General features: G+C 44.3%; 2 protein-coding genes across 4 annotated transcripts; one reads left to right on the plus strand and one right to left on the minus strand.

The window, feature by feature from the left end:
- The first annotated feature begins 222 nt into the window (after positions 1 to 222).
- On the plus strand, positions 223 to 5,360 carry aimp2 (aminoacyl tRNA synthetase complex interacting multifunctional protein 2). 3 transcript variants are annotated; one of them, XM_080488754.1, is made up of 5 exons: positions 231 to 361; positions 440 to 475; positions 2,008 to 2,226; positions 2,651 to 2,885; positions 3,982 to 5,181. In XM_080488754.1, the coding sequence occupies exons 1-5, from the start codon at positions 347 to 349 to the stop codon at positions 4,368 to 4,370; spliced, it is 894 nt and encodes a 297-aa protein (XP_080344880.1). In that variant the 5' UTR covers positions 231 to 346; the 3' UTR covers positions 4,371 to 5,181. The 3 variants fall into 3 exon arrangements, with proteins under 3 accessions (XP_080344879.1, XP_080344880.1, XP_080344881.1); XM_080488753.1 differs by having other exon boundaries at positions 223 to 475; positions 3,982 to 5,360; XM_080488755.1 differs by lacking the exon at positions 440 to 475.
- A 1,614-nt stretch (positions 5,361 to 6,974) lies between these two features.
- On the minus strand, positions 6,975 to 9,827 carry zbedx (zinc finger BED-type containing X). Its single transcript, XM_080488766.1, has 2 exons — positions 9,520 to 9,827; positions 6,975 to 9,181 (listed from the first exon to the last, which is right to left on the minus strand). The coding sequence occupies exons 1-2, from the start codon at positions 9,709 to 9,711 to the stop codon at positions 7,469 to 7,471; spliced, it is 1,905 nt and encodes a 634-aa protein (XP_080344892.1). The 5' UTR covers positions 9,712 to 9,827; the 3' UTR covers positions 6,975 to 7,468.
- Between the last annotated feature and the right edge of the window lie 1,335 nt (positions 9,828 to 11,162).

An 11,162-nucleotide genomic window follows, 5' to 3' on the forward strand; every position in this document is an offset into this window, starting at 1 on the left:
CCCTGTGGGACACCACCAAAGCTTACTCTCTCTCAAATAAAGTAAACTGAACATCTGCAAATGCAAACAATGAAAATAAGAACTCGTTTTTTTTATTGTTTTATTTTAAGCATCGTTTTTACGGATATTGTTGTGAATATTATGATGTTTCTTTTAAGAGAAAAAGATGTGATTTGTGTTTATTTTATTTTTTTAAGATCGAGGAAGTGACGTCAGCGCGGCCTCTCTCTGCGTGACGTGGGAGCTGGCCGCTGTTGCCGCCTGTCAACACATCTGAGCCGCAGAAATCACTTGCGTTCCGGGACTTTAATCAGTAATTCTGACAGCGCACTGACTGTCCCCCACCATGCCCATGTACCAGGTAAAGCCCGTCTGTGGGAGTGACACAAAGATTGATTTGCCTACGTGCATGTACAAGTTACCAAATATCCACGCGCAGCAGGGGAATGGCTGCAGCTCCGAGCACGCGCTCCAGGTAACTGCTAACTAACCTCATTTCGACACTATTCTGTGGCATAAATACTTTTCTTTTCAGTTGGTTAGCTGGTATTTGTGTGTTGTTGCTGTTCCCCATTCGTTTTGTTTACAATCTTTGTGTATAATTCACACAACGCGTTGAGCTCGAGCTGTCTTCAGCTAAGCTAGCTGTCTCCGCTAACAATGTGCAGTTTCATTTGTGGCTGATGCAACAGTCACAGCTTTAAATTCCACAAAGAAAATCTGAATTATACTATATAACTATATAAACCTCCAGCACTGATAAGACGACCTTGTGATAGAGTTAACATTTCTATTATTCTGTATCCTGATGTGTGAAGACTCCAGCTGTGCATTCTTAAGCCTCTTTACAGTCTCATGTCATTTTATTTTCTCAATATTAAAAACCCAAGCTAATATTTCAAAAACGTTATTAAAAAACGTCGATTTAGATGAAAATCAACTCCACATAGATGTTCAGATTTGTAACATACCTTGCAATATGTATAGTATACGTTAACTTTTCAATGCAGTCATATTGCTTTGAGGAATAGATCAGCTCAGCTCACTTATTAAATAAGATATTCCCATTAATATTTGAGTGTTCTATATTAAGTGTGTTGTCATAATGGACTGCACCCAAGCCCTTTTAAGAATGTGGTTTGCGCTCAGCACTTTCCATTTCCAAAATATGTTTGGTTAATCCAGAAGTTACATGCCATGCTCTTATACATAAACATGAGGTCACGGGTAAGATCTGCTACTCAAGATGCTTCCATCACCACTGCATTGTCAACTAAAAACTGCACCTCCTTTGCAGTCACAGAAGTGGCTTTGCCTTTCTTTTCTGAAGATTGTGAAGTTTTATGGTGGCTTTATCTTGATTACCAAGATTCAGTTTTCATTTAGTAGTACACTTGGTCACAATGATTGTATAAACAATGTAAGTTTTAAGTATATTTTGATAAGTTTTCTTGCTTTCTCGTGAGTGTGAGGTCAATTTCATTATATCCATTCAGCTTGATAGAAAATGTTGTTGAGGGATATTAGTGAGTTTATTAAGCCTGAGAATTGTCTTGTCATTGCTTGTGATGGAAGTTATTCGCCCAGGTTAAAAGTCACTATGAGTTAATGCATAACTAAGTATTGAAGTTTGGCGGCTTTGTTGGAGGAAGAATGCAGACACTTCTGCACATACCTGAATTCCCATTCCAACTGTCAATGTCACAACAGAGAAAGTCTCGTCATCATTATTAGAAGTAAGGCTGGTTTGGCAATACCTGCTTTAGTGGCGCTAAAACACTTTTCACTCTCACAGGACTTACTGCATATTGTCTTTCTAATATTTTATCCATTTACAGTTTCTATGTGGATAAGTGTTACCTAAGATGTGCATTGTGCAGGACAAATTACATTTAGAGACAGTCATTCTTTCATACACTGTAAAACTGCCGCACGTTTTTGCTCAAATTGTTATCGCCCAGTGAAATTTTCATTGTACATTCAGTATTTTCCCCTCTATCTCCACAGAATGGCGAGGTGGACTCGGCAGTCAAAGCTCTGGAGGACCGGCAGGATGAGATTATGAGGAAGCTCTATGAGCTCATGGCTGCTGTGGAAGGCCTGGCCAAGACGGTGACGACCCCCGATGCTGACCTGGACCTGACGGTCAGCAGCAGCCTCTCCTCCCCAAGCTCCTGTTCCTCAGACTTCAAAGGCACCACAGACCTGGACACGCAACTGGGCAAGGTGAGGCACAGAGGACTGTTGTCTTGTTCTCGGCATCCAGCCAGTAAGGCTGAAGGTGGCAGCCATGGCTCAGGTGGTAGAGCGGGTTGTCTCTCAGTTGGACCATTACAGGTTTGATCCACTAATCTGTCTTAATGTTGAAGGGTCCTTGAACATGATAGTATCTTACCTGACATAGCGTGCTTTTGCTGAAGTGCAAGCTGCCAAACTTCAATACTGCTCATGCTGTTCTGATCACGCCCTGAATGTGCCTGTTGTTTGAAGTCGTAAAAAACTGTGCTATGAATGCAGAACCTGCTCATATTGGAATTTGTTTGAAAACAATGTAGGGGTGTGTTCAGATCGCCGCCTGTTTTTGTTGACTGTGATGGTAAAAGTTATAGCAAACAAACGTAATGCATTGTTTACTTTCTCGTGTCACAAGGACCTCGGTGCCCTCCGCGACATCGTCATAAACGCCAACCCGGCTCAGCCTCCCCTGACCCTGCTGGTGCTCCACAGTCTGCTGTGTCAGCGTTACCGAGTGTTGTCCACCGTCCACGTCCACTCCTCCGTCTCCAACGTGCCACCACAGCTCCTGTCTTGTCTCGGCCCACGTCACCCAGACAGCTTCGCCCGTCACATGTTCCAGCTGGGCTTCACCCTCATATGGAAAGATGGTAATCCAACTTCATTTATATCGCACTTAACGTGTATCTATCATAAACACCCGGATTTCTGCAGATCTGTTGAGAACAGATCAAATGACACATTCACAGTGAACCACACAATAGGGTTGATGTGTAATGACTTTGCTGTTTAATAGCATGCAAAAGTGTGTAGGTGTCTCCTTTTGCTCTGTTTTTCCAAATATTATGAAACCAATTACCACGCCATTCACTTTGTCAAACTAATTAGAGCAAGCAATCACAACTGTAATCAGACATGGACCCATTTGAGTAGGTGTTTGACTACTTTACTGTGTGATTAAAAGGGCAACCTTGTCAAATTATGATTTTAATTTCATTATCAAGCACAGAGGAACAAAAATCAGAGCAACAGAGATGCTTTTTCCAAACTAAAGATGTAAAATAGAGTGCTTAAGGTCATGAAATAAACAAAAATATTTTTGTAATGGTATGTTTGATGAGATCACTACGATTCATCTATGAAATTAGTTTCAGGTCTTAAACTTCATTTCTCAGTTGCATGCTTGTTTTTAGACTGTGCGAGGAATCAAGAGAACCTTTAAAAAAAGCAAACACAGAGAGAACATCCAATCTGCACAGAGAGATTCTTAAGCCTGAGTATGCTCTCACAAGATAGTTTTAAATTTCAACAGGGAAAAAAAAAGAATTCTTCAGTTCAGTTCTTTCAACACTGTAGAAACACTTGAAACTGAAGTTAAACTTTATTTTCTTCCAAATTAAGGTACATTTTGCACTTCTGAGACTCCGTTTTTAAAGTATGCTCTTAAATTATATAAAGAACATTTATGTTTTTGAAACAGTTACAATATTTCACTGTGCTTCTCTCACATCATGTGTTAGGAACTATCTAACCATCACAGAAGGAGAGAGCATTTTACCACAGTGGATTTGTAACCAGTGGTACACTGGTTGCGCTGACAGACACAAAGCAGTTGGGGGTTAAGTGCAATAGATGGGCTGTGGGATTCAAACAAGCAAACTTCTGATTAAGCGTTTGCTTTCTAACCTTTACAAATGCCATCCAACTTCTTACCTGGTTTGTGACGTCGGTTTTTTCCATCCTCAGTTCCAAAACTGCAGATGAAGTTCAGCGTCCAGAACATGTGTCCCATCGAGGGTGAGGCCAGCGTGGCACGCTTCCTCTTCAAGCTGCTGGCTCCTTACCCCAGCGACCCCGCCGTGGCCACGCTGGTGGACAGCTGGGTGGACACGGCTTTCTTCCAGCTGGCCGAGGGCAGCGCCAAGGAGCGCGCCGCCGTCCTGCGGGCCCTCAACTCCGCCCTGGGCCGCACCCCCTGGCTGTCGGGCTCGGAGTTCACCCTGGCGGACATCGCCTGCTACTGCTGCGTGCTGCGAAGCGGCCCGGCCTCCGCGGCTCCAGCTAACGTCCAGCGCTGGATCAAGTCCTGCGAGAACCTAGGCCACTTCAGCCCCGCCAAACTGCTTGTGCAATGACAAGGGCTATTCAGGGAGCGAACACCAGAGGCAAAGTGAGAGGAGGGCATTAGAATAACTTAATATCCTGGCCTTGTCTGGAACTCACTGTGATGCTTCCTCCCTTACGGTAACTTTCTACCAAACTGGCTCAGTAGAAGCGACGTGACCATCCAAGTAGCGTAATTTATCCTCGCCATGCTGCTTTTATACAACAGATTTCAACACTATATTTTGTGAGGGAGGAAGCATGACGGGAACTGTAAGACAGGCTGTGTGATGGATTAACTCAACTATACTGACAGTTTGAGACAAACACACACTGTACACCTTCCACCCACTTTGTGCCTAACACGATCCTATAAGAAATAAGCGCGTGTGTGTCAATGTATGGTGATGGGTATTACAATGTGTTTTAAAAAAAAAAAAAAAGAAGTAATACTTTGTACCATTCATTTTTCTGAAATCATTAAAAAAAAAAACTTATACTTTGTTCAACAATGGAACTTTGGCCTTTTTTTTTTTTTTTTTTTAAATCAGACAGAGGGACTGAAAACCTCGTTTACTTTCCCCCACGGGGCAGTTTAGAGTCGATCTCAACATTTTTAGACTAGGATTAATCTGGAGAATCTGCTTGCAAACTTCACCTTGAAAGGCACAGATTTGAACCCTCAACCTTCTCAGCAGAAGGCTGGAGCACTAACCAGCTTCTATTAGTTATCAACTGTTAGGATGGTGGAAAGTAGGTGAACTCCACCTTTATGGAAATGCACGTCTTTGTCCAACAGGTGGCAGGATTGACATTTCTTGATTAAACGTTTTGCACACCCTGACATTGATTAACTTTATTGCAGTTACATGGAACTGCCACTCTTTGAACTCCACACAAAGTGAAAGGTTAGAAGCACCAGGAAGTGTCTCTTTTACTGATTGTCAGTCAGTCATTCACTCATTCACACTGCAGGATTTGGAAGAGGAACTATGAATAGCAATTAAAATCCTGCATCACTGAAGATGTGTCACTTTGCGTTGTGTCATGCAGTTTTTACAGATGTGCATTTCTCAACATAGTGACACATGGAGAAGTAGTGAACGATATCTTTTTGCTTCTAAATCCCTCAAAGCAAAAAAATGTGGACACAGATATTGAATTGATATTGATTACGCTCAAACTCATGCATGGTGATTCGCCCCTTATGTGTCAGAGAAAATCACCTCGTCAGGATAAACACATTAACTAATGGCTCTAGATTTCATCTCGTTCAATTGAATTCAGTCTTATTGCATTCTGTAGCACCTATTTTGCACTAACCTCTGCAGAACCAGAAGTAGAGATGGCAGCAGTGGGTTTGAGAGTGGGGGGGGGGGGGCAATACAGACAAAACCACCGAACAAGGTGAACTCAGCAGGCTAATCCACTCACTGGAGGTTGGATGGGTGCTGGAGGCACATATCACACACTTCTAGTTCCTCTGTCAGACTGTCTACTGGACGGTACAGAAAGTAGAGAACAAAGACTCCAGGAGAGACACGCTGGACGTGTGAATGTTGGCCGAGTGGGGAAAGCATTCTAAACCTTTCATAATAGTGTTTAATGTGACCTGAGCGAGCCCTAACTATAAGCTTGATCTAATAGCACAATTTTAAGCCTAATCTTACAGTACAGACTGTGTAAGCCTCCCTCAGAGTGAGGACCGGAGTTTCCCTGCTGTGAGACTACTGAAGGAAAATCTAATCTGTTATCTAATCTAACTGGTTCTACAAGAATTCAAATGCTCATGCAGTGTGTTTTGTTTTACGCCAACCTCACATGTCTCTTGTAGTGTGTGAAAGAAACTTCGTCAACACACTACACTTATTCAACAATTTCTGTATAAAAATCTAAATTCAGCTGCATCTCTATAAACTACAATACGCTTATTTTTTTCCCCCCGCTGCAATCTTTTACCTCTAGACATTCGCTGTGTTCTTTTCCTGCAATCAGTTGTTCAAGCTGCATGTTCCCCTCTTATCAGCTGGTGTGTGGTTGAATAGCATCCCGACTCCCTGTCTACCGCAGAGAATAGACTCTGGAGCAGTGGATTTACACAGCAGTCCACCGCTGGCCGGGTTTTAAATGTCTGTATAATCCTTTGACTGCTGAAGGCTAAATCACCCGAGAAGCACATAGCTAGAACCTACTTTCTGAGTCACACGTGTGGGGGAAAAAAAAGAATCTCAAGGTTTTTGATGTTCTCTCTAGGTAGGTTTTTTCATTTTCACGAGTGCCATGTTTTTTGACAGCACGGACGGAGACAGAGTGTGTGCATTGCTGTGTGTTTGTATTCTGTGACAGCCTCCTGTTGGTCTCCAGGCAGCTGTCTGACAAGACGAAAGCCCGTAGGCTGACATCTGGGCACATGGCAAGGAACACACGAGGGACGCTTGCAGCACAGGAGTTTTGGTGTTTGCGGGCTCTTGCTCGTCTTCACTAACACAAGCCCACAACGTAGCGAAAACAGCACAGTCGCAATCTGTTGATGCAGTCGGCGGCGCATTCCAAATAAAACAGCTGATCCAACGCAGTCACTAAACGGATTACTTCTGGTTTTGATCAGCTTTCATAAAAAAAAATGAAATAAAATAGGAGTTAGACACAGACCAAGGAGGTTCTTTTCCTGGTCTCTTTATATATATGATATAAAACATACAGACAGGAAATGCATTCTCATTGAACAGCTGTAGAAAAAGACACTGGCAGAACTGGAAAACAAAGATCACATCAGTTGAACCCTGTGGCTACGGCAAATCACAACAAATAGCACGGATAGAGAGAGATGCTTTTCTCAGTTCATTCAGTCTGAATGTCATCAACTGTGATTGTCAATTTGAGTTTGTTCTTTTTTTTTTTTCTTTTCCTTTATTTAGTTTTTTTCCTTCATGTCAACAAGCCATTCTGGAGTGGAGGATGAACACTATTCCAATCAAACGGGTAGAAGAGGAACATTAGAAAACATGTCTGGGCTAAAGTGCCTAATGCGAGATCGAACTCATGGCTGTCCTGTGATGATTTTTTTTAGCACAACGTGGTTTGATTCTGCATCAATCAAAAGGCAGATTAAGGGTCACCAGTGTGGCCTTCACTCGGAGACCAAAGAGCACACGCTGCTGTTATATCGCAGAAGCTGAATCCGTTCAAAGTAGTCGTCAGTCAGAAAGTTTCTCTGCGACGTGACCAGGTTGCCTTTCTGACTGAAAAGACGCTGGACGGGGGCCGTGGACGGCAGGGTAGTGTTGTATTTAAGGAAAAGCTGCTTCACTCTCGGGAAATCCTGCAGACACTCCAGGCTTTTCCCGGTTCCTTCCACATACTTGCGGATCTCCTCCATCACTCCCCGCTGCTTGATCTGCGTGGTGGGCTTCACAGACCCGTAGCTGAAGAAGTCATCCTCAGACACGATGGTTGACAGGTTCCGGCTGGTATTCGCCTCGGTCTCACTACAGGGATCCACCTGAGACGCCTCCGTGGCCAGCAGGGAGCACATGTCCTCTCTCTCAGAAGCAACCATCCACCACAGACGAAACTGAGGAGTCGTTGCAGTGGCGATCTTTGCTTCCGTGCTCGTAAAAAGCTCCTGGAAACGCACGTCGATCGCCGTCACGATGGCATTGATGACCTCCCCGAAGTAGTTTGCCGCATCTTTCTGCTCATTGAGTTTGTTCTTCAGACTGAGCACCGTCGGGATAACCAGGCCCAGGTAGCATTTCTGCTCCGCCTGGAAAAGTTCGAGTGCAAAAGCGAGTGGGTGGAAAACAGTCACATATTCCTTAAGGAAGGCCATCTCCTCCGGCTGCAAGCGAGGGACCTCCAGGCGGGCGCAGAGCTCCGTCAGCTCCCGCTCGCTGAGAGAGACGACCTTCTGCATAGCACAGTACTCCACATTCCAGCGTATGACAGCGGGGACAAAAAGTGCCATTTTGCCGATCTCCTCCGCAGCGTCCATTCCCACCTGGAGGTGGTGACATTTGTTCCAGATGGAGAAGACCTTCGCCATGGCGCTGTAATGCAGCTGGCACATGGGCCCCTGCGATACAGACTGCCAAAAGTCCTCCGTGATGATTTGCTCCAAGGTGTGTGACGCGCAGCGCTGGACGGTGGGCAAAAATAAGAGCATGTCCTGCTCGGGTTCACCCTCAAGAACGCTGCTCACGTTCTCATAGTACCCAATGTCATCGTCGCTCTCCTGGATGTCCACAACAAACTCTTTGAAAACGCTCGTAAAGGGGCTGCCATTGTCAGTGACTGTGGTCTGAACTTTGCTTTCAATGTTGTACGCCACATGGATGTCGTGTATCCGCGAGGCAATGGTGTCGTACGTGAGTCGGCCCTGCAGCCGCGAGAACCCCAACGCAGCGGATTTCCTCTCCAAGGAATCCTGATCGATCCAGTGGCAGGTCATCCCGAAGAAGCTTCTGTTGTTGGCCGACCAGATGTCGGCCGTGGTGCACACGTACTGGATGTTACTCAGCTTTGCCATCAGCTCCTCGCGCATCCTGGAGAAACTCTGGTCCACCTTGGTAAACAACGTCACCCTGTCCATGCACTTCAGCCCTTCAGTTAAACCCAAGACCAGCTTCTTGAAGCCGGGCTGCTCCAGCAAATAAAACGACTGGCAATCCTCCACGATGAAGTTAAAGATTAGATCGTCAATCTTGGACTGGGTCAGGCATTTGGAGATGATTTCTGCTTTAAGCTTCTTGAGCTGGAAGTGCCTGCTTTCCTCGCCATTGAATTCCTCCCGCTTTCTCCCTCTCTTGGCGTCAGGCCTGGCTTCACAACCCAAGTGTGTTCTCTGAAAAAGACAAGAAAAGCGCCAGAGAGACTTCATGTCACTTTCTGGAGGTGTGCCATTTGGATGTTCTGGCTTCCCACCAGTTTTGCAAACTTCCACAACAAGACAAACAAAACTCGGAATAAGTCAGACACGGTGCATAGCGGGCTCGTGCTTTAGTGCAGCCTGACTTGTGCAGAAGGGAGCCTCCAGCGCCGCGACTTGGCAAACAGCATGCAGCTATAATGTATCGTTATTAATCACGAGGGTCGTTGTTCATTCATCCACTCTTTCCAACATTAACACACACCGCGCACAGGAAAAAACCCCCCACATGGACATCACCCTCTCTAACTTACGTCTAAATGCTTCTTAAGGTTTGATGTGGATGTTTTCGACGTGGACAGCAGGTTGACCCTCGGCAAACACAGATTACACTGGACGATGATATTTTTTCCTTGATCTGCCTTGTACGTGAAATGGTGGCGATAACGCCAAGTATTAATGGCCGATTTTGTCTCGCCAATGGGCTCGTGGTGATCCACATCCATGCCGGACGTTACCTCCACTGTAATCGACGTCTTGAAATATGAAAAAGTAGCGTAATCAGATTTAGTAATCGTGATTACACGTAAAGTAACGATGGCGGTACCGAGATCCTCATGAAAAAGGGGCAGGCCTTTGTCTGGATGCTGGGCTGCGAACTAAACAAGGAATAGACAATGATGCTGTCCGTCAATTTCTACGCATGCCCACTAGTGACCGTCCGCCATTCAAAAGAGTAATACGCATGCGCAGAAACACATCGGGTGCCTTAATGGTGACGTAGTAGTTTTATCCTTAGAATCTTTTCTAGCATTGTCGGCAGCGCTTTAAACGGGACCCTCATTTCCTCCGGAGTTTTGGCGAATTAGCGCTCCCACCAGGAAGCAGAAGTACTGCGGTTTAATCCTGGTGTCTCAAAGATTAAAAAAAAATAAATCCCCTTTCCATCTAAACAACGTATTCAAAAGGTAAATAAAGCACAGTTTAAGAGAGTATCAAAACTGCGCATTTTCATGAAACCCATCAATGTATTTGATCCCATAATGATCTGCTGAATAGTGTGAGCTGCATCTTTTTGTATTTTTGAGATGTTAAAGTAACCCCTCAAACCCTGAAAATGTGTTTTACCAATTAGTCATTATAGTTTGACAACCAAAATATATTCATAACTTTTTTTCCCTTAGTGGATAGTCTTTATCTTTCTCTAGTCTGTGTGCTAAATTGCACAATCAATTGAGTCTGGAGGATTTGCAACTATACATTTTAAAGTAGTATTTACAGGTATGCTGAGTTGATATATAGAAGACAGGCACACAATACAATGTTTTACAAGTTTGTTAGGTGTAATACTATCTTTTGATTTAGTAGGATGACAGACAGACAGACAGACAAACAGTCTGTCTGTCTCTGCTTGACCCAGCAATTGCCTTTTTTGGATGTGTTTTCTTTCTTTCTTTAATTCTAAAGCACTGTGAAATGCCTCATGTCTGCATGGAGCTATGCAAATAAATGTGTCTGGCCTTGCAATGGACTGATCATCTCTGTACCCTGCATTAGCTCACATTCAGCTGTTATTACTCCCAACCCCTGCCCCCTGAATTAGATGATGATGGATTAAAGAAGATGAACTTACGTGTCACAGACTACTGTTTTCATAATTTTGTCTATATGGATCATAATAGCAAGGGCAGGTTAAATACCAGGATATTGCACTAGTGTAATGCAATGGACAGGTCACTGCTGGTGCCGGAGAGCCACAGACCTGCATGGTTTCAATGTGCCTTAATTTCATTACATCTGATTGATCGCAATGATTGGCTCATTATCAGTCTTTCTGCAGAGCTTTGCAATGATACATTCATTAAACTCAGGCGTGTTGGAGCAGAGCGACATTGAAAACATGGAGTGCCCATCCTGGCAATACACCATAGCAGCGCCACAAACTGTAGCCAGTTGA

This window comes from Lipophrys pholis (assembly GCF_963383615.2).
Source record: "Lipophrys pholis genome assembly, chromosome: 19".
In the NCBI taxonomy this organism is placed as follows: domain Eukaryota; kingdom Metazoa; phylum Chordata; class Actinopteri; order Blenniiformes; family Blenniidae; genus Lipophrys; species Lipophrys pholis.